The following is a 24,501-nucleotide window of genomic DNA, read 5'->3' as shown; positions in this document are numbered from 1 at the left end:
AGTTAGTGAATGATGACTATGTACAAGTTGTTTATATGTAAAATGTTTTATGCAATAATATATATATATATATATAAAAACGAATCATTTTTAATGTATCTTCTGCTTTATTAATCATCAGAGCTTTGATACAACCAACTTTGAAAATATAATACTCTATGAAAAATGTTTTCAAAGTGCGTTAAATATGAAGCAGACTTAACGCTCTTTGACAAAAATAAAGTGTGTAATTGGTTCTAAGTGGGTTGTAACATACCACAATTTATTGATGGTGTTTGGTATAGACTGGAGACTACTGTCAGTAATCGTCCTGTAGATGAACCTTCCTTTCCTCAGTCATAACGCCTGGGTACTTTACTTGTGTCACTGTGAATATTTGCTCAATGAGATAAATTATTGTAGCTCAACATCTAGCTCGTTATAAGTAACCATTTAACTAAAAGACACAATCACAGTGCTTTGAATCTGGCGATTTTTCTCTACTAAGAAGATAGCAAATTTTTAATCTGGGATCTTAGCCTTCTACTACATACTGAAATAGTTGTTAGAATAAGGAATTAAAAATGAAAACTCGTAATTGATCCATTGGCGATAATGTAACAATGGAGTTATCCAACTATCCCAAACGTTACCAAACAGGGACAGTCTACCGCTGGCCTATCGAGGTAAGAGGCCTGCTCTGCAACACGTACCTATGACCACAGGTAGAACAAACACAAGTCATTTCAACTTTTGTTCATAACATAAATTTTATAATCACATTTAAGGCCACACAAAGTCAGTTAAATAGATATACCTATACACATTGATAACGGGCATGATACAACGAAGTCAAACCAACCTGATGTTTGCAAATATGTATATAATGAACTATGCTTATAACGAAGCGACTTCGTGGATCCCCATATAACTACGCTATTCCAATATCTAATGTAAATGTATATTATATGACTATGTATTTACAGGGTCCTGTAGGAATTTACGCTGAGTATACTGTACATGAACATTGCAAAAGCGGATGATCATTGTATGCATTGGTTTTGATCCAAATACACATTACAGTCTGGCTCAAAGTAAGATACCATCTATTAAACAATTCTGAATGACACATTGCGCTAAAGTTCAGCGAAATTAAATGATATTTCATTATTTCTAATTAAAACGCGATTGGAAAAGCGAAACATTTATACATAACAAAATACTGCAAAAGCTAAATATTAAATTATTACTGATTATATATCTATACGTATCAATAAAACGTAAAAGTATTCCAGAAACCAATAATATAATAATATTGTATTATTGCGAAACATAGAGGTAATTGAAATTATTTAAAGCGAAACAGATATTGGAAACATTATATTTTCCACTTTTTTGGCTTTTAGAGCTGATCATGTTCCTCTTTATCCTGATAGTGACAGAATGGTAAGAACTTCATCGCCTTCCACGACAGCCAGCGTGTTGGAACGGGCAGAGCGTACACCTCTACTCCCTCAGCATACTGAGTCTGGGTACACTTCTCTGGTTCCCGCCACGCGCTAATCCCGCGCTCTTGTTCTGTACCTGGATGCATTAGATTTCGTCATGTGTTTAGTGAAATAAATAGCACCGTCAAACACTACTTCTTAATATGTATTCGTTAACGTATAACTTTCCCGAGACAGAGGTATCGAGAAACACTGCTGCACGGTATTCGTTAATGGATACTCAGCAAATTAAGTTAAATTCAAGGTTTTAATGTGGTTTATTTTTAATCAAACCATTTGAACATGGATTTTATAATAATCTGTTATCAACAGTATCCCATTGATTGATTATAATTTTTATTTTTTTTCCTGATTAGAAAAAGGAGCATTTATCAAACTAGAGGAACCTTACCCGAGACAGTGTTATCAAGCAGTGTCGCCGTGATACCGCCACACAGTACCGGGTTTGACAGGAGAGTCTTCACAATGTAATCTTTGTAGGGGTTGCCTATATAGAATAAACATGCGTTTTAAGCGAAAGCTTTCATGTATTGAAATAATTTGTTTCAAACAGTATAACTCATAAATACTGTAGAAGACTGTTGACCCCTTTGTGTACCTCTTGGTTATGGGAATTAATCCTAAAGTTAGAATTCCAGTACTGTTAATGAAACCTAGTTACTGAGATGTAACATTACATGTAAACAGAGATATGCCTGACAATAGTTTGGGTATTTTTTATTGTGACAAAGTAAAGTGGAATTAACTCGGTCTAGAATGAGCAAAAGTGTCCCCTGTTACCTAAAGACTAATCTGTACACATACATATTAATCATATACCGATTATCCGTTTCTATATTAGAGATGTGTATGTTATATGTCCTTACCTGTTTGAAGGTCATTTGGATACTTCTCCAACCAATATGGGATCGTGGCCCCTATAAGTAGAGAGGTTCCGATGATTGCGAGGTTCCGGGTAGAGGAAAGTGAGATCACTTCGAGATTAGATAGGATTACCCCATTTAACATTCCGAATAAAACGATCATAGTGCCACCTAGAGCTGGCTGTGGTATTGTGATGAAAAATGCAGAAACTTTCCCGACGACGCCGAACACAATGTATATCAACGCAGTCCATACTAAAACCTCTCGACTAGCAACCTATAACGTAAAAGGACGATTTCGTATGTGGTTGTTAATGAACATATTTATCGGCGTGATATAATATTTATGATTATTTGTAATTAAGAATGCAGCTATACTATTTGCGGGATTGTTCAATTTTGGATGACTAGTGACCGTCTTGTATCCCCTTGAGTTGTAAGGACTGGATTTTGACCTATGACCCTATTGTACCGTCTACGTTTCGAGGACTGACCGTATCTGTATCTAGTGACGACTGACCTTTGTGAGACCTATGGCACCAATATTTCCACCATATGTTGTGGTAGCATGACCGCATCCGAAAACTCCTGAAAGAACAGTTCCTAAGCCTTCCACTGCTACGCCCCTGTTCACGGCATAACGTGGAGGTGGAGGCACATTACAAGTTTTTGCACATGCGTAATAGTCGCCAATGGAGTCTATAATTGAGGTAAATGTACCAATGATAAAGCCAATCAGCACTGAGGTGTTGATAGTAGGTGTTCCGAATCGATCTGTAATAATTCAAAATTCAGGAAACAAACACGAGGATGTTCCGCACCAATCTGAGACATAAAGATATTCCTTATTAATTTGTACCGAATAGATCTGAAACGCACATGGAGACCGATGTTCTTAATTGATCTAAAACAACACGATGACGTTTAAACAGATCTCAATAGATATGGTCTTCTTAAATCACGCTTTCCATTTCACTGATAGTGATAGACATACATACAACGTCATTAGATGAACGACAGATCTGAAAAAAAGGAATCTGTTACGTAATTTAGTTAGTAATAACTAATCATGCGCATTAATATAAAAAGAAATATAACAATACGACATCATTTACAATAATTCACAGTATATACAAACTATAATTAAAACTAATTCTGTTCTAATTCATGCAATCGTTAAAAACCTACTTGGATACGGAATTTTGAACCAGTAAGCGTCCGCAATAATGTCAGCTCGTGTATCTGTTCTGGCCATATAACCGACTGCTGATTGGTCGTCTATTAACACTCCAGTGTGAGTTAGTATTGCTGATACACACCAGCCAACAAGCAAACCAATCAGGACCTTAAATGTAGGGACGAATAAAAACTCAGTACGGGATCAGCTGGCGATGGTTTAACACAACAACACAAACGGACAAGAGGAATATGACAAATGACTAGAGACAAAGAGCATAACATTGGGATGACATCCTATTCGACCAAACACTAATTCGGAAAGAGGTTAACCAGTAGCTTACTTTACCTTATTTGACGCAGCAAAAAATTTTTCCCAACAGCAATCTATTATTTCTAATAAGTTTTTTGACCACTTATCAATTAGTTTAAACAACAACAACAACAAAAACCAATGTTAACATTGTATAGGTTCCGGTTATGACGTCATCAAGATGGCCACCATCTCGAATTTCACTAAAAAATGAAGAATAGTCATAACACTGATATTTTCCAACTAAAGTAGACAAATGTGATATCAAAGTGACCACAATAGAACGACAAATACATATCAGGACCAAATAATCCAATATGTGTAGTGATTTGTACGGAAGAAATAAAAAAATAAGCTTTTAAGCTCAAAAATGGTGATTTTTCAGCAAATTTTTCATACTTGGCTTGACGCAGCAGAAATGTTTCCCAACAACAAATTATTACTCGTAAACAGTTATTTAAACTCCTGTCAATCAGTAAAAAAATATAGAAATGCAGAAAAAGAATTATTGTTATACCCTCAATTTTATAGATTATTAGCATCTCAAAAATAAAACAACACCTACTGACTCGGCATATCTGGTAGCTGGTACATGCAGTCCGAATCGGAGTACTCGAGATATCAGTATCCAATTCGTCAAAAGCCAGATCGACGTCTTCGATGTCGATGAGCTCATGTGACACTGCATTACCAGTGTTGTTCTAGCCTTTTATGACCCATCCATGGCCAGAGTTCATATCAGGAACAACAGGTTCAGGGATGTGGGATCTCTTTCAGATTCTAACATATCGTACGTATATGCTGTTTCAAACTTCTCCGGCATAATGGAAATTACACCAGATGCACATTCTTCCAATGGTGGAATTGGTTCTCCTTAGCACATAACTCCATAATTCGTATGAAGTACTATTCATCAATCTTGTGGACCCTCGTGCAACCATAAATGGCACAGGTGATATCATCGAGGTCATTAATGAGGGCATAAATGTTAAATGTTTTTCATTGGTCTGACTTTTCCCACTCCCTTGAAGGTGCTGGTTGTGTCACATCTGGTGTATGCGCAAAGAGACCATTGAAGACTCTCCAGTAAAAAGTTCTCTAAAGTGCTTTCCAGACTTGGCAAAGAGTGAAACTTCACTGCAGACCTCATTTATGACCTCAAAGAATCCACCTGTGCCACGTATGGTCACTGAGGTTCACAAGAATGAGGCATTGTGCTTCATACGAATTAAGGAGAACCAACTCAACCCTCCGCAGAATGTTGATCTGGTGTCTTTTCCATCATGCCGGGGAAGTCTGGAACATCATATACGATATGTGAATCTAGGTGAAACTAGATTGGAAGCAGGAAGAGCTCCCACATCCCTGAAGCCGATGTTTCTGATCTTAACTCTGACCATGGACAGTTGACAAGTCAGAACCACGATGGTAACCCGGTAATGTAATGTCACATCAGGTCACCGAGGTTGAAGACGACACTCTGGCGAGAAAGCACGCACAACGAAAATGATTAGCATTAAGAACTAGTGAAAGAAATATGTGACACCGTAGTAACCATCTTATATTTCCTTGCGTAATACACAGGAAATAAACAATGAATGTGCTCATTCTAAAAGACACAATATGTTTCGAAAAGTGTCATGGTATTTATGGAACTTTAATTTGATACCCTATAGCTATTAGTTAGCGTTTTGCTGTAATAATTCAGTTTGAGAGGCTACTAATCTACAAAATTTCGAACATGAAAATGGATTATTTTGAAGCCCCACTTAGATATTCAGCCAACTTTAAATTCAAATTTGTTCAGATATAAATCGTCAATAGCCAATATTATATTCAGGAAATTCCAAGACACCAGGAAACTGTAGTGTTAGCGGTTTGGAAAAAATAACAATCATATGCTGCATCCGGTGATGTTTTGTAAACCAAATGATGGTATAACAATTCTCTTTTGCATTTCATTACATTTTTGTTGTTGTGGTTTGAACCGATTGATAAAAGGTCAAATAACTGATTGTGAATAATAATTTGTTGTTGGGAAACAATTTTGCTGCGTCAAGCCAAATATGAAAAAATGCTGAAAAATTACCATTTTTGAGCTTAAAATATTATTTTTTTCATTTCCTGCGTTCAAATCACTACATATATTGGATTATTTAGTCCTGACATGTATTTGTTGTTCTATTGTAGTCATTTTGATACCACATTTGTCTACTTCAGTTGAAAAATGTCAATGTTATGACTATTTTTCATTTTTTAGTGAAATTCGAGAAGGTGGCCATCTTGATGACGTCATAACCGGAACTTATACGATGTTAACATTGGTTTTGATTGTTTTTGTTGCTTAAACTGATTGACAAGTGGTCAAAAAACTTATTAGAAATAATAGATTGCTGTTGGGAAACATTTTTGCTGCGTCAAACAAAATATGAAAAATTTGCTGAAAAATCACCCTTTTTGAGCTTTAAATCCGATTTTTTCATTTCCTGCGTAGAAATCACTATAAATATTGGATTGTTTGGTCCTGATATGTATTTGTTGTTCTATTGTGGTAATTTTGATACCTCATTTGTCTACTTCGGTTTAAAAGTGTTAATGTTATGACTATTTTTCAATTTTTAGTGAAATTCGAGATGGCGGCCATTTTGATGACGTCATAACCGGAAGTTCATCCCAACTTATGCAATGTTAACATTTGGATTTGTGATCAGTGGGTCATATGGGTTCAGAAAAATATTGGTTCGGAGGTTTGGGGGGGGGGGGGGTGCATGTGGGAAGAGGTTAACCAGTAGCTTACTTTACCTTATTGCAATTCAGACAGATGATTCTATCACACCAATGTTAAATACATCATGGGTGGAACTCTGACTGATGGAAAATTGAATGTCATAAATGTTTGAATTTATTGAGAACGTTTTGTGTACATTGTAGTAATTTGACATTGAAATAAAAACAAAATGAGGAGAGACCAGTTGAACATGTTTATAGTTACCGAGAGCACTTGGTGAAGCGGGTACCATATAATGTGGCAACCCTTTCTCCTCGACCAGACAGGACAGGGCATTTTTCTGTTGCCAAAATACAGTGACAATACCACCGATGTTATGGTCGTCCTACAGTAGTGATAAAAACAGCTATGGTACAGACATTGAAGCGTGGAACGTTCCCTCGAAACGAGCGCGAAACGCAAATCGCAAACGTAATATTAAACGAAAACGAACGAAAACGCAAACGAAAAACGTAAACAAAAAACGAAAGGCGTACTATATCATTGGTGACACTGTGATAAAGATATCAATGTTCAGACATGCATTACTAGAAAGTGTGTCATATTTCTTAATTACACCGCTGATATCCCCCAATGAGGCCTACAGAACGTAACGACAGCTCTGGACACGTACAGAGACATCAGCAAGATAGCCGGTACAACAGTCACTGGTCCTATAAACTTTAGTAGTAGGCCGAATATTCCAGTTAGACCAACCAACAAGTGGAACGCTCCGGCCAGGAGAAGACATCCCTGCAACTGTGTATATATATTAGACAATGAAAAACCATGATAAAGGGTAAGAGCAACCATGTAACTGTTTAATATATACATTATCAATGATTTCAGCTGAAACTAAATATTCTCTTCCACGGCAAGTTCGTTTGACTTGATTGATATAGATGACAAACACGTAAATTAGATTAAAATTGGTCTTTTTATCAAAACGACCGATACGTATCACTATGTATTAAACAATCGGTTTCATTTTACATTTGAAATTACGGAATACAAAACTTAACCCTTCGAAGTTTTGTGCCAAACTATTAAACAAGACAAAGATGGGAGTACATACAACGACACAGAAATTACACTCCCTATGTAGTCTTGAAGTATAACACAGAATATAGGGGTAGAAATCTCTTCCCCCATCCACAGCCATGGGAAAGAATTATATCAATTTAAGCAAAGTGTGGCACGGAAGACAATTTTCATAGAGGAACACATATCTAAAATCATTTTGTAAAACTGCTATTGAGTCCGTAGTAAAGTAATAGTGAAATACATTTAGATCTATCGACCCAATGCCCACAGACCTGATAATAATACATATACACATAAAATGTATATGGTACAAATCTGTAGCAAAAGATATTATGTATGTATAGTAAAAGTGTCAAAACGATCTATCGACCCAATGCCCACAGACCTGAAAATATTACATATACACATAAAATGTATGTAGCACAGAGCTTCAGCAAAAATACACCCATTAGATACAATGTCCAAAGGAAAGTTAATAAATGTTGCAGCTACAAAATGTTAACAAATGACTCATGAAGGGATGATGACATATCGAAAACCGATGGCATGCGAATGTTACGCTTAAATGCCGTTGAATGCCATCTTCCCATTTACTGTAAGAAACAACATATAATGAAATAGTAGTGGGTGCAAATTTCTGTTCAAACAAACATGCAATGTATAGGCAAGCACATTATATGAGATTGGTAACACCGGGAAACCCTGAAAAATCTAAATGTGGTTAGTCTGCTCCGATGCCCGTTAGTCCAACAAATGTGTAATATATATATTAGGCAATGGAAAACTACGATTACGGGGCGACAACTCCGAAGCAGTGTAATTTAAAATTTACAAACCAAATGTGTGGGTATATATATTCACATATAGAATCAATTAAATCGTTCGTTAATTAAACCCAAAACTGTAGTTATCTAGTTAATGTTAGTAAAATAATATTTATAGCGAAAATTATTGTAGGCCAGAATTAAGAGATGGGCCCCTCTTTTTGGACAATTGGACAGTATTTATTGAATCATAAGCTAAATTTAATCCCGGTTCCACAGCCAATCAAACAATTATGTGTAGAAATAGAGTTATCGAATAAATAGCTATACAATATAGACCTACCTCTGACAGTTTTGTTATAGCGAGGCCCCTCCTCAGGTCTGTCTCACTAAATACATTGGCGTGGACAGTGCTGTTGGTAGCCATGCTGATATTAGTGATTGGATCACGCTCTGAGTTTGTAACAGAGACAATTATTGGAAGTGTAAGCTAATGTAGTTAGTTTACGGTATCGGTCTTTTGTTATGAGCACGATCTTTTCAACTGAATTTCATAAAATCATATAAAATAGATGATTTCTGACCATTCTATTGCTTCTAATGTGAAAGTTTTATTTGAATTTGAATCATTACTTAACTATTGATTGAGATTGTAAATGCTGCCGCAGTTCTACAAACCAATACTTTTATGAGTAGTCATACAAATCTTTGGTGGTTAATTGAGATTTTGTTTGATTAATGCCTTTATTGATACGCCAGAATTCGAAATACTGTAATGTGAAAACTTTCTTACAAAAATCTAAGTAAAAAAATATAAGTCGGTGTTGAATGAGGTTCAATACTATATTAAGGAACCATACCTCCGGGTAGTTTACAGAGGTCAGGATTCAGCGTCTTTAAAGCTAAAAGTGGTAAGACGTAGTCCATTGAAGCTCCTTGAAAGACAGGTAGCCTGTAGAACAATAAAAGCTCAGACGATTAAAGGACAATCCGACAATTCAGGAATAGAACGATAAAGTATTTCCAAAGATAAAAATGTTTGAAGGAAAGCTAAAGAGATGAACAAAAAAGACTTGTATCAAAACTAAAACCAACAACGGATTGAAAGTGCTTACCAACTTGCTTTCGTCGCTATTAAATTTCGAGATATTTTTTTCAAAACAGGTTTGCGAACAGTAAAATTCGCGTTTTAGAAAAATTAAAAGCAAAATTCCTATTTATCAATATGAAGTAGATGAAACTTTGCAGAAATAAACTTTCGCGATTTTACTTGGATCGCGAAATACGCAAAAATAAGTCGCACGCGAAACAAAGTTAGTTTATAGTACTTGATTCCTGTCTAGACAATTACTCTATCACTCAGCTCTAATGACTAGTACCACATCACTAATGACCGCGATATGTAATGTTAAATAATAAAGTTTGCTTTTGGTTAATGCGCAGTCAGTACTTCATTTCATATAGGCCATAATGCCACGGAATATTTTATCGTTTTCTTTCGTAATATCTTTCTCCAATGATTGCTTACTTGATGTGTGAGTGGGTGGTGAAAGTGTTTGTACTTTGCATAGTTACAGCCGATGTGTAGCAGTTACCACACAATGACTGTGGAATAGTGGATTTTCTCCGTGGTCCCCAAAGTTTTTCCACTTCTAAAATCTATTAGCCTTAAATGACCCTATCTATTGATAGGACTAAGACAAACAAACAACCTACCTAACCCCGACTGTGACCATGAGTAAAGTAGTGACTCCAGTTATCAGCAGTGTCGAACTGAGCAGGTCCGTTCTGATGTCTAGGAAGTCGGCGGCACAGGAAACATCTGCCACCACGGCCGACACAACGAGGTTTAAGGACAATGAGATAATTGTTTGCTGCAAAGAGGCATATTGGTTTTTAATTTATAAAAATACCAAAATTAATGTATAATATAACAAAACCGATTTGGATATCAAAGATCATTAAAGAGTGAGTGAAATGAAAGAATGAAAGTAAACTAACCTGAATAGCGAAGAATATAGTCAGGTGGACTGGGACTCTGTCTGATATTTTGTACAACAGTTGGGGGAGCTCTTCACTCTCGATAACCACGTGATCGGAATTCTCAAGAAATACATCATCATCTTCTGTGTCGGTGTCCGGATTGTCAGTTTTCGACATCTCGCAGGACGGTTGATTATTTGCCGAACCTACTTTTGCAATTTGATGCTTAATTCCCATCTACATAAACAGTGAAGTCAATAAGTTTAAGTAAGACATAATAATTTTTTCACGATATTCCATATTAATTAATTATTAATTTTCAAACAATCGTCCTTCAGAGGGAGAAAAAATATATAGTTCAAACAGTACAATTGTCTCTTACAGTTTTTCAGGTACATAGAAACAAAAGCCAATTTAGGTGAAATCTATCTTGAACTTCTTCATATGATCAATTATTGATTAAGAAGAAATTAGCAGTAATATCACTTAATTTTGATCCATTTCTCTGTATATGTGATGCGAACAGTGCCAATTTTCACTATTTTTTGGCACGAGACTCACATTTATCAGTATCCTATCTCATTTCACGTGATGTCATATAGATCGGAATTAAGAAAACTTTCATTCTCATGTTAAGATATATAAATATTCAAACAATAACTGATACCCAATCACATGAAATGAATACCATACAAAATAACGATTATATCGTTGTGAAAAAACTACGCTTATATTACCGCAAAAATAGCGCCGAACACAACATGGAAACGTCTTCTGTCAGGTGTGCTATCCAACTGGCATCTCTGGCAAACAAACAAAGAATAATAACCTCGATACACGAGACATTTTACCTCCGTATATACTTTACATTCCCATAAAGTTATACAAATGTACTCACATTCCCGCCGTTTGAAGCTGTTTGTCGCAATTGTATTGTCAGCAGGAGGTAAAATGTAAAAACAACATTACATTTATGGTATATTCTGTTGTTTATTCAAATATATTCAAAGCACAATGCTATTTTTCTATTCAGAATACACATATCGATATACTAAAGCTACCATCTAGATATTGAAATGTGTTTATATACTTTATAGCCATCTCCACGATTATTACCCGATAACACACTAGTTAACAGTTTTCACCATATAACCTTTCTGTAGGTGTCAGTAGAACAACAGGTGTCGAGATGACCTAGATTGAGTGTGTTTTTTTACACTGGGATATTGATTCTAACCCTGCAATAGTTTATGTCTGCTTGTTGACGAACAATTCCTTACTACTGTATGCTAAAATTCAGCGCTAATACTGTTTTACCCGTTGCTTCTGTTTGAACTGAAATGGTATACTTTATCATTTTCGTGCCACATCATGACCTTGTCGTTTTATTTAACGTGACGCTACCCAAATTGGTACGTTACCCATATTGGTACACTTTTAATATATATGAAGCAGAATTTTCAGTTTATATTTTAAACTGACAATAACTGTACTGAACAAAAATTAAGGTGATTAACAGTAACTGTGGCATTTTGCATATGTTTTATTCTTTCATGTTGCTTGTTATCTCTATTTAAAAATGAAAATAATGAAATTGTGAAAAAATCCGGGAAACGACGCCGTGCGACAACCTTAAAAACACCATACATTTTAAAACACGGAAAACAATTGCTGAATGGGATATTTTTGACAGATATGTGGCTTTAATCAACTAAAAAATATTTAAACTTTTCTTAAATGTACAAACATTTTTTATCATGTTTAGACGTATATTAATCAAATCAAATTTAGGAGGTGTACCATTTTGGGTACTCAAACCTGCTGAAACACACGGCTGGACCGGGCATGCTTCAAAGCTCTCTATTTATAAATATATACACTGCTGAAAATTAAACAATTCATGAAATTAAAACTGAATGCATCTGTTTGTGGAATATTAAAAGAAAAATCTGGATTCAAGCACACATAAGAAACTTTTAACAATTTTCTTCAAACATTTTACCAATTTGGGTAGCGTCACGTTAGCTTTTATGTTCTTGTCGTTATATTTTTCATCTTTGATATTATGTTATTACCTGGTTTCTATCTCGCGCAATCTTTGTTTATAACGTTTTGACTATCAATGGAAAATCTATAATTATGTTTTACGCTCGACGATTTGCGTCCATTATCACACTATACAATCAGAAAATGCAGAATTACCATATGTTTTCTACGTTTATTTTTTTTATAATCGTAGAATTCTTAACGCTAAAATGTGTATGTGTAGTTATTTTCATACTTCTATTCACTACTAACTTTACCATTATGCTGATAATTACAGTAATTTCAATGCATAGGGTTTAATTTCAGAAGTACGAATAAGAGCTGGAAATTAATTGCATCTACAACACAGTGAAATGTGTCAGACCATGAAGTCAAGTTGCAGGTGTGTTTCCATCTAATATACATAAGACAGAAAAGCAATAATTTTAAAGTGCATACATTTTGCGTTGTTTCTAATGGCTATAAGGCATCATACATGTTTGTTTGTCATTTCGAATGATTTTTGCACTTTGATTCATAAAACCTTGTGGTTATCAATATATTTCTGAAGAAAAACTAGCATGTTAAAATTTTCGCCCAGTTATGGCACATATAGCTTTAACAAGCTGTATAATTTACAATACTAATATTTGTTATTTGACATTGAAACTGTCTGTATGTATGTCCACACATACCAATAACATCCTCAACAACTATATGGGTATGGGATTATGGGATTCCACCCAAACAGCAATTGGATTAAAAATGAAATAATGATTGTCAATGCAATCACAAAATATTAGCAACTACAAAACTCACCATTAAATATGTCATAAAACAAATCCAGATTATGATATCCGTGTTCAGACAAAGACTTTATTTTCTCTTTTCTATATTTAGTTTTATTCCGATATTACCGAAGCTTATTAACAACAAAATGAAATCTAATGATAATAACGGAATGGTTCACTTTTATTAGCCTACCATCATCAGATGGTGGGCTATTCAAATCGCCTTTCGTCCGTGGTCCGTCCGTCCGTCCTTCTGTCAATCCGTTAAAAATTCTTGTTACCGCTATTACTCAGAAAGTGCTAAAGGGATATTTCTCAAATTCCATATGTAGGTTCCCCTCGCGCCCTTGTTTTGCATATTGCATTTTGGGACCGATCAAGCCGACAGGCCGCCATCTTGGATTTTGATAGTTGCAGTTTGTTAACGCTATTTCTCAGAAAGTGCTGAAGGGATCTGTCTCAAATTTCATACGCAACTTTCCCTAGTGCACTTGTTGTGAATATTACATTTTGGGACTGATCGGTAAACAAGATGGCCGACAGGCCGCCATCTTGTTTTTTTTATAATTGAAGTTTGTTACCGCTATTTCTCAGAAAATACCGAAGGGATCTGTCTAAAATGTCATATGCAGGTTCCCTAAGACCCTTCTTGTGCATATTGCATTTTTGGACCGATCGGTGAACAAGATGGCCGACAGGCCGCCAATTTGGTTTTTTATAATTGAAGTTTGTTACCGTTATTTCTCAGAAAGTGCTGAAGCGATCTGTCTCATGTTTTATATGTAGTATTTTTATAAAAAGTTTGAAAAACAGACAAAAGATCCCTCTTTCCATTGTCAGACGTAGATCATTCTTTGATGAGAGCCAAGATCCCTCTGGGATCTCTTGTCTTATCTAGTTCCCGATCAATCAGTGTCGGTCTCACCAAGGGAACGGTCAGAGAGCACGGATGTAACTATGACTCAAAGTATCCATCATCGTCGTCTGTTTACTCCAATGCACAAATCATGGTACGGCCTTTATTTTTTTATCAAAATTATAATGTTACAATTTGAATAGTGTTCCGGAGCATTGTGTTTTTATATAAAGCCAAACTAATTTGTTTAGCGAAATGTATATTAGAGGGAATCAATTATGACAAATTAGTTACACATCTGGCCAAACCGTTAATAGAATGATAATACATGTACATTATTTATATATAATTAAGTACTCTTTACTATGATGCATAATTTATGCATATTTGGTGTTGATATCATTATGATAGCAACTATAGATGCAAAAAATATTGTTTTAAATATTCGCAGATAAGATAAGTAGGACACAATAGATAGCCATTTGCTATGTTCCAGTTTCCCGTAAAATGACCCTAAATTATTCTTATAGAAATGCATCATTTTAAAGAATCCATTTATCTAAACATATATTGAAAGTTTCTCTTACTTATTGATAACTTGTTTATTGCCGAAACAAAAAGTATAAAACGTATTTTACTTTTAAACTTGGGTTTCTGGTTATAAATGCCTTATTATTAAATATTTGACCCCTGACCTTGACCCCTGACCTTGACCCTGACCTTGATCCCTCCGTATGGTCAGACAATTGATTAATCTATTCTACGTTTTACTCTTTCCAGACGATGGTCAGACAGCAGGAATCGAAAACGTTTGAAGCCAAGGTTCGTTCTCTTGAGGAACTGGCGATGTAGGATCGTCATGACCTCACCTTCTGCTATAGACTCCTCATCAGTAGAGCGTATGATCAATTGTACAGGTAGAGAGTTTAAAAACAGCATAATTCCTTCGGCCAAAATTACACTGACCACCAGACATCAAATATAAATAATTGTATAACTTAGCATATGGTACATTATGATACTGCTGTTACAATCCACTTTGAAAAAATAACGCACCTTGGAAAAAGGCGTTTTTGTTTGAACCGTATTTAACACTTTGAAAGAAAATCAGAGTGCATTATTTTTCAAGGTTACATCAAATCATCATAGTAGAAATTATATACTACTATTCCATTCATAAACACATTATAATTATAATCAATCAGTTTTTATCCATGGGTAAACGTTTTGATCGACATTGCTTCAAGCGTTTAAGAATATCGATCGAGTTCTTCAGCTAATGAAAGTTTTAACTATAATAGAGCAACATAAGTCTTTCATATCATTGACATAGACTGTATGATGCTTAAATCATTGTCTGATGTATAAATTCAAATCGTCAACAAAACCATCATTTTTGTAAATAGTTTTAATTTCATATATCTGAAGGTGTTACTCCACATCAATAAGATACGCCAAACTCTATTGTAATGTAATTATAGTTATAAATAAATATTTTAAAACATCGTTTGGTTGTTAAAAATCGCTAGAAGATAATTTTATATTTATATATGGACAATGTTATGGTCAGGAATCTATCAGAAAAATAGTCCGAAATGTATTAACACTTATGATTGCTTTATTGGAATTCCGAATCTTTTATTGGTAAAAAATCACCTCTTATTTTATGGTGAAAGCATAGACAAATGATTTACATGTTATTAGCAATTAATTAGCAATTAATTTAAAGCGTAATGTGTTCTGGCTTTAGAACGAGTAACGACGGAAGTGTAATATAGATCTTCTTTGTGAACCTTCAAGTAAGTGTTCCTCGTCATCCATTACACAATGTTCCATCTCTAGCCTATATAATGATGTCAAGTCCATTATAATTTTAGGTACATCCAACAGCAGTATCAGACCTAACAATAGACCTATGAATATTGCACCAGCGTATCCGATAGCCTTTGCCGAGGGACGATTATCCTGAGCACACATCAGTTTGTTTCGGTAGGAGGAAAGAGTTTTGATGTCTATCGTGTTCTCCTCTTTGATTTCATCCACGATTTGTTCCAACTGTTCTGAGTTTATGAATGGAAAGGTAGCTTCGTCAGGGTCGACCGTCATTGTAGACGTCTCATCTGGAATAGTTAGAGTGACATGGTTACCAGTGCAGATAAAAAACTTCATTGTTTACCGTCTACTATAAACCTCTTCATTCGCGTCGTTGAAAATTTCAACATATTTACGAATACATCAAGTCGCTATCAAGGCATGCTAAGTATACATTTTGTAATTACGTTTTGGGAAACTCGAAATATTCTCGCGAAATTACTCGGAGTTTTCATATCTTACGAAATTAAAATGATTTATATTTCAGCACATAAATATGTTTCTCGGCCATATCAAGCATTTAAATGAAAGAACAGTGTTTTATTATAGAGAAAATGATCTAAGATGAATATTAACACCACAATGTTAAGAGATATTACCATATATGACAGTCGTTGTTGCTGGCAAGGTATTTGTTGTTGGTAGCGGAGATGTCGTCGGAACACGTTCTATGTAGCCTAAAACATGGATGAGATCAATTACAACAAAACTGCATGTTAAACCTTTCAGAAATGGTAATATAATTAACAGAATTGTAACATCAAACATACAAAAACTTATATATGGATAGCACATCCAACAGCGGGTATTATAATAACATACTCACATGGTAGGTCTGTATCATTGTAATAACATACTCACATGGTAGGTCTATATCATTGTAAACAGATACTCACATGGTAGGTTTTTATCATTGTAATAAAATACTCACATGGTAGGTGTGTATCATTGTAATAACATACTCACATGGTAGGTGTGTATCATTGTAATAACATACTCACATGGTAGGTGTGTATCATTGTAATAACATACTCACATGGTAGGTCTATATCATTGTAATAACATACTCACATGGTAGGTGTGTATCATTATAATAACATACTCACATGGTAGGTCTGTATCATTGTAATAACATACTCACATGGTAGGTCTATATCATTGTAATAACATACTCACATGGTAGGTGTGTATCATTGTAATAACATACTCACATGGTAGGTGTGTATCATTGTAATAACATACTCACATGGTAGGTGTGTATCATTGTAATAACATACTCGCATGGTAGGTGTGTATCATTGTAATAACATACTCACATGATAGGTGTGTATCATTGTAATAACATACTCACATGGTAGGTCTGTATCATTGTAATAACATACTCACATGGTAGGTGTGTATCATTGTAATAACATACTCACATGGTAGGTCTGTATCATTGTAATAACATACTCACATGGTAGGTGTGTATCATTGTAATAACATACTCACATGGTAGGTCTGTATCATTGTAATAACATACTCACATGGTAGGTCTGTATCATTGTAATAACATACTCACATGGTAGGTCTGTATCATTGTAATAACATACTCACATGGTAGGTCTGTATCATTGTAATAACATACTCACATGGTAGGTGTGTATCATTGTAATAACATACTCACATGGTAGGTGTGTATCATTGTAATAAAATACTCACATGGTAAGTCTGTATCATTGTAATCAACCTCCGGCACATCTATCGTGATTTGGACAACTGTATAAAAAAATCAGAAGTTTTTTTTCTGTAAATGTATACATTCTAATATAGAAATGTTTAAACCAGTTTCTCTGATGTCCTAGCTATTTTTTTTATAAATGCATATATATTCATATTTTATACATATTTACATATTTTAAAGCTAATATATTTGCCATTCTAGGACTGAAAGCGGTTTAGATATACATGCAAGCAAACACAACCTATTTAACAATTAAAAAAATATAACTTCAACACCGTCACTACCATCAGACAAATATTGATGCCACTGCCACAGTAGCCTCCACCACCACCGCCACATCATTATCTTATCAAGATTATTTTGTTTGATATTGTCAATATCAATCAGAGATGAGCTGTGTTAGAGCCTACATTACACACCTTTGTTAATCTGACTTTTCACGTACGAGATGGTTTCGTTGCCGACAAAGGTAAGGTTGAACTCGACAGGCAGGTCTTTGACATTACGATTTGTTTCGACACAGGAATCAGCATGGTTAGCAGAAGAATTGTACAGACAGTGGTAATCTCCAAATTGATTACACTTCTTTTTACATTCCTCAGGTGACGTGGCATTGAATGTTTTCTCTGATGCTAACTCGTCCTCTGTTAGTCTGGCCATCCCTATATACTCCATCATATACCCACTTCCTGTACATGAAAGGCGATTAATTTTCTTTTATTTTACATTGATTGTGGATGTATAAAAAATGTCGATAGTTTCTGTGTTAAATGGTAATATAACGATTCTGTTAAAATGAAACAAACTTAGACTTAATTTAGACTTATCCAGACTTATTTAGGCTGATTATGAAGGATCGCATCATGTGCATAAACAATATACTTGATACCATATTAATGGTTTTATTCTATTTAAAACTTTGATTAGGTCATTTTTCAATGTCTGTACAGTCGATGGTAACGAATATGTTTTACATGTCTTCATTCAAGAAATGCGAATTATCGCACTCTTACTAGATGAATATCACAGAGCCATCAACTATGAAACGTATCTCAGAAATAACACCTAAAACTTGCCAAATGTTTTACTGCAGATGAAGGAGTGACGATCGTGGCATGACGCTCCATACCAGCTGAAGTCCATGTCGTCTGGATTAGATGACGTGTTCAGTAACAGACATTGTCGTTTGGTGGGGTCGTCGTTCGCGAACGTTTTATATGACTTTCTGTCTAAAGGTCTGTTACATTTTTTCTGTTTATACCATACCCCATCTAAGTTTGGTTTGTGAAAAGCTGTCCATAATGGTTGGCCAATTAGTCTGCATTGAAAACAGAAAAAAAAAGAGAAAATAAATACGTACATTGTAATAGCATAATTAACTGAGATTTTATTCAATTAAATATGTAAGTGATGATAGGTAATAAGTAGAAATATTCATGGAACTAATTAATTTAACAATGATGTAATTTGCAATCGTAATGGCCGCCATTTTGTGTGATTATTATAGTGGATCCGGATTGGTTAACCATTTCAGGATTTCACTAATAATCATGTGGTAGGGAACAAAAAACGTTGTATTTTTAGAAAAAATCTGATTAAAGATATTAATTACTTAATTATATCATTTATTAATTATTTATCAATAGCAAATTAATTCTTTATTTAAATCGAAGAAATTTAAAAAAATGTTTTTTGTTTGTTTCAATATTCAAAGAAATAAAGTTATATTGTGGTGACGCGATCCTTTGGTAACCTGTATATTAAGACAACTGTGTAATAAGACATATTTTTATCTGTCTCTTCCTTTGATTGTCTAATTGTACAGGTTTGATTGTACATGGTATATGTTATACGAAGTCTGTTGACTGCTTGTTAATACGAGGACGTTTTGAAAAGACAGTGACGTTTCCAGGGGTGAAAGGTCATGTAATATGGTAATTTCGATCAACCGGAGAGCATCGCACCGTTTCATGAACATTCTTTAACTTTAATGAATCCCTTAACTTAAAATTCCCGATAGGAAAGTATTAAAGTCGTTAAGGAAAAACAGTCTGAAGGTCCTTTCTATACATCTGTATTGCTTTCCTATGGAGAAGTTTGATTGAAAGATTTCCTTAAAGTTGAGGATATTTGTGAAACTTGGCCCATGTAAGTAGTTAAAACGCAATATTAATATGCACGTGCTCGAGATGTTCTTACATGTAATGACGTGCATCTATAATATATCTATGTATATACTTTAGGTCATTCGAATCCAAGGTTCAGTACGCCAAACTTGTATAATCAGATTTATGTTTTCAATTACTGAATATTTTCTTAGATCTGCTTTTTAAAAATAATGAAATAAGGTTGTCTCTGGATGCATAATTGGCGGACTGAAATGGTGGATGTGTTTTGGTTTTATTGTAAGTAACTATATACTGTAAACGTGCTTATTTTAGAGCAGTTCAGTTTTAGTACGAATGCGAAAAGCTGTAAATAATAATTTATTACAGTGGATATAAAAATAGTTCAATAGTTGCAAATACCATTTCACAAAATCAAGCACTGTCATGAGTTATTGCTTCAAATATAGCGTGGAAAGTGCTAAAATAAAGTATAATAAATTCATGGATTGTAGAAACTCATTTTCCTATAAAAAGCTGTTGAATTTATATTATTAATATCTACATGTAATAAAAGCCTTGTTAATATCCTATCGTACTTTAATATCTTATAGTTAAAATCACAAGTCGTCAAGTTAATATATCCTGAAGGATCTCAGACTGATAGGTGTTAACCCTTAAAACATGAAATACATTTATACTTATTTACTGTGAAAACAAGGATAAGTTAATACCTTATGAAATGAAAATAAATCCATTTACTCATACTTACTCTGGGAAATAGAGAAAGATTTGATTTCGGATATATGTAAATGGAAAACCGTTTGGCCCAGATGTAGTAAATGTACCTATGGTATCGCATGTACTGAGTGCACCAAACCATGTAGCATTCGACATAACAATAATGTACTCTTTCAACTTATCCCCCGTGGCCGCATACCCTGGAACATGCATAATGTTTACCACTGAATTTCAATGTATTAAAACAATTAAACCGGAATAAATACATTGAAGTAATACATTGCTTCAGGAAGCATCTGAAATTGTATCTTCATAAGTAAAAACATTACTATTCAAAATACTTCATTTTGCCCTCTTTTCAGGCCCTCCTCTCAGAGCGACAACTAAAATTGCAGTAATTAATTACATAACATCAATATCAATTGTCTCAATAAGTTATAATTGTATTCATTTCCTTAAATCATTCAGGTTTGCAGATGCAAGACCATTGAGAAACATAAAGTTTTGTTTTATGATTGTGAGTTTTGCTGTTTTCTGATTGGTCTAGACCGATCAGACAGGTTAACCTGCAACCAATCATCACCTGTTCAGAGGTCGCCATTGCAAATACGGTAAGATGGCGGTAAACAGACACGGGGAATTCCCTGTATCTTAAACATTGTGGCCAATCAAATACCAATCATTACCGATCAGCGGGCAATAGCCATCATATAAGCATACATGAAAAAAATAAACAAATTATATAGATGTGTGTTTGAAGATTATGTTGTGTAGAAGCATAGCCAAATTATCAACTGCCTGTACGTGGATGAAGATTTTCTTGTTATTTTCTTTATGTTATCAATCATCGTGCTGCACTTGTTTCAGAATTGTTTCATTCAAAATAGCAAAACTTGTATTATTGACATCGTTTATCATAACAAAACAGTTATTGACTTTTTGCAGGTTGATATAAGGTATTGTTAAATCTTGTGAAAGGTGATATTTCCCTCGGTTTTCGGCCTCGGGGAATATCAAATTCCTCAGGTTGAACAATATCTCGTATTAACCTTCAAACATTTAATATTTGTACAATGTCAGCTCCGAATTAATTGGAGGTAGGATATCGTCCTCACACACACATATATATACGGATAAATACCTCACCTGTCACGTTGATGATTCCACCGGTTTGTGTAGGGGAGGAATCTGTACACTGAACTGCAAATGTATAAAAAGATCAAAGTATTTTAGATAAAGACATAATATACCAAACTATCCCATGTTAATGATATACTCGACACTCCAACTCTCAGTTATCACGTTCATTTTAAATCTAGAGATTAATGAAGTAAAAGTAAAGAAACTAATATGAAACTATTATATCTACACATTGACGTTATCAGATCTACATAGCAGACTACAAAACAGATGATTATTTTAAAGTAGTAATTAATATAGCAAAAAGTAATTATGGAAGCCAAATCAATCATTTCAAATCGAGCACATAATACACTTACCTTTCAGATTTATCAATACATGTAACACAGGTAGCACTAGTTTAAATAAAGTAGTTATTTTAAAAACATAAGCAGACATCTTGTATTGATAAATGAACTTATAACAGTCTATGTTAATTGCGTCTGAAATGTTCGGTTTACCTAGACGTCGTTTTCGTAGTAATTGAATCCGTTGATAAACTATACTTTTAAAAACTCGTTTTCGTTACAAAATAATTCACAATACACGAGTAGTCTGGGAATGGTTCTGAGACAGTGCATTGATCACATGGTCCTCACGAAGATTTATGTAAAAGTTTCAGATTAAAATAAAAGAACAGTACTGAATGCCATTTTGTACTACCTACAAGAAGTAAAGGTCATCTAGATTGAAATCAATAGACCTCATCGTTCGATCATGTACCGTAGTACATAGCTTGTGTTGCTAATCAGGGCCTAGCACTTAGAATCAGGTCAATATTTATAAGTTATGTTGAAATCAGTTGTATTTGTTTAAATATCTCAGTGCTTTAATACACCGATTTGTTTGAGCAGTGTGTTTTCTATTGTCAAAGATATTGAATGTATCCAAGAGCTCAGTCATGGCTAAACATTAGCAAAGAAAAAGCACTATACACCTATATAGAGATGTGAGTCTGATGTCATACAAATTTGTACAAAACAAAGGTTGAATAAATATATATGGTAGTAACACTGAGGTACAATAGACAAATAGCTTCCTCTGCAAGAGTTACACATTATTGACCAAAAATATTATTCTTTACCTTTTATGTGAGAGTTCTCAACCTGCCGATAAAAGTATTAATCATGATAAGTGTTATCAGGTGTAATATTAAAACCCTCCTAAAAACTATAATGCGTGCTATACTAATCTGTTTGTACCAGCTGTTATGTTTACCATCCCCGTTTCATTTTCCACCATATTTTCAATCAGGCTCAATTAGGCCATCGTATGTTTTAGATAGATTGTCAAGTCAATCACAAAGAACCACGCCACTTGCTCCACGTCAAACCCTAATATATATCCTCTGTCACTAGCCGTATTGTACTAGGATAATGGAGGGGATGTGATGCTCGGTCTGAAGTTTTGTTTTCTTTTGTCATAACGACATAAGAGGTAAGACAGTGACTGGAGATGTATCATCAATATCCTTTGTAACATCATTTTTCTGCAAACAATATACTCTGTCATGCTTTTTTGTATTGCCTTGAAAACGTCAGGACGTAATGATCACGACGAATCAAAGTGATAAAGAGTAAGGAGCGACCTATTGTAGTACTAACCCGTTCATTGTCAGTCTATCTACAGTGTACCTTGCTATAGTATACAGCATTGGTGTGACCTTCGGTTATTGATATGTAAGGGTTGTATGGTACTTAAATTGGTCGTCTGCTGAAAAAAGTTTTATATTTAGGTAAATCCGTTATTCGATGTCGTCCCACATTCTCCAAGTTTACAAGGTACAGTAGTAGGCAAGTTAGTACAGACATTGTATCTACCTTGATTATGCACTAAGAAGAAATGAAATTATGTTTTATCAATTTGTTTCCCGCTTCCAAAACATAAAATCATTAATTTTCCAATTTCAAATTAATGAGATGCCCAGTGATTTCTGGCGTTATTAATTACAGTGTAGCATTCTGGTACTGCAAAATAAATAAGCAAAATAATTAAATAGCTATACCGTCGGAGTTATTTCCCTTACATAATTAATACTTAATTATAGCACCATATTGCTAAAGGATTTAGAATATTCAAGATATCTTATTAAAAGCCAGCAAATAATACTAATCAGAAATGCAACCTCAAAATAAGATTTAAAAAAAGACCAGAATTAAAAAGCGCGTATGTTATTAATTTAATTGTTCATTAATAAATTTTACATAAAAAAATTAACCGCTATATTTAATTTTAGATAAAGTCCAGGTACGATAAATCTGCCTAACTCCTCATCCGGCAAAACGTAATACGAATTGTTCATATTTGGAGTCAAATTCATATGGTATAAACCTATATAAAATGTAACATGTTTCGACACCACGACACTCCCACTTTTACCAAAAGCATTTGTCCATCAAGCGACGACATTGACATAACAGTATAATGTTATTCGACGACTGATGGCATTGTCAAATGGTGACACGACACTGAGGAAAAATAGTTCGGTCAAAGTTCATTATGTTTGCCAAAGAAAATGCGTTTATTAACAACTGTAATAATCAATTAATAGTATGAAAGTTGAAAAACCCAACTATCATGGTAGAAATGAAGTGTGATTTGTTCTGCAATTATAAAGAGTAGGGGGTTCGTGCTCGGTCTCCTTGTTTGTAACTTTTTAAAGAAACGTTCCTGTTTATCCACTGCGATGTGTCCAGTCTTCACTATGTAATTAGGACATGTCCAGTATAAATTCAGGTATATATGATACCAATATCCGACCAACGAATACACCTATAAATATTGCACCAATATATCCGATAGCTTTAGAGGA

The 24,501-nt window shown here is 34.4% G+C and overlaps 3 protein-coding genes across 3 annotated transcripts; all 3 read right to left on the bottom strand.

The window, feature by feature from the left end:
- Nucleotides 1-133: 133 nt before the first annotated feature.
- Nucleotides 134-10,574, bottom strand: LOC138326857 (solute carrier family 23 member 2-like). The gene is made up of 11 exons (XM_069272846.1): nucleotides 10,416-10,574; nucleotides 10,131-10,288; nucleotides 9,275-9,366; nucleotides 8,758-8,867; nucleotides 7,184-7,365; nucleotides 6,832-6,952; nucleotides 3,539-3,695; nucleotides 2,871-3,124; nucleotides 2,354-2,627; nucleotides 1,879-1,974; nucleotides 134-1,563 (listed from the first exon to the last, which is right to left on the bottom strand). Exons 1-11 carry the CDS (start codon nucleotides 10,572-10,574, stop codon nucleotides 1,382-1,384), a joined length of 1,785 nt encoding a protein of 594 aa, XP_069128947.1. The 3' UTR covers nucleotides 134-1,381.
- Nucleotides 10,575-15,459: 4,885 nt separating this feature from the next.
- On the bottom strand, nucleotides 15,460-18,348 carry LOC138327445 (uncharacterized). Its single transcript, XM_069273528.1, has 4 exons — nucleotides 18,084-18,348; nucleotides 17,643-17,699; nucleotides 16,541-16,618; nucleotides 15,460-16,189 (listed from the first exon to the last, which is right to left on the bottom strand). The coding sequence occupies exons 1-4, from the start codon at nucleotides 18,340-18,342 to the stop codon at nucleotides 15,816-15,818; spliced, it is 768 nt and encodes a 255-aa protein (XP_069129629.1). The 5' UTR covers nucleotides 18,343-18,348; the 3' UTR covers nucleotides 15,460-15,815.
- A 381-nt stretch (nucleotides 18,349-18,729) lies between these two features.
- On the bottom strand, nucleotides 18,730-23,680 carry LOC138326854 (uncharacterized). The gene is made up of 4 exons (XM_069272845.1): nucleotides 22,010-23,680; nucleotides 21,657-21,710; nucleotides 20,542-20,710; nucleotides 18,730-18,982 (listed from the first exon to the last, which is right to left on the bottom strand). The coding sequence occupies exons 1-4, from the start codon at nucleotides 22,086-22,088 to the stop codon at nucleotides 18,730-18,732; spliced, it is 555 nt and encodes a 184-aa protein (XP_069128946.1). The 5' UTR covers nucleotides 22,089-23,680.
- Nucleotides 23,681-24,501: the final 821 nt, after the last annotated feature.

The sequence above is a fragment of the Argopecten irradians genome, chromosome 7 (genome assembly GCF_041381155.1).
Source record: "Argopecten irradians isolate NY chromosome 7, Ai_NY, whole genome shotgun sequence".
NCBI lineage: Eukaryota > Metazoa > Mollusca > Bivalvia > Pectinida > Pectinidae > Argopecten > Argopecten irradians.
This window is presented reverse-complemented; position numbering and strand designations above follow the sequence as displayed.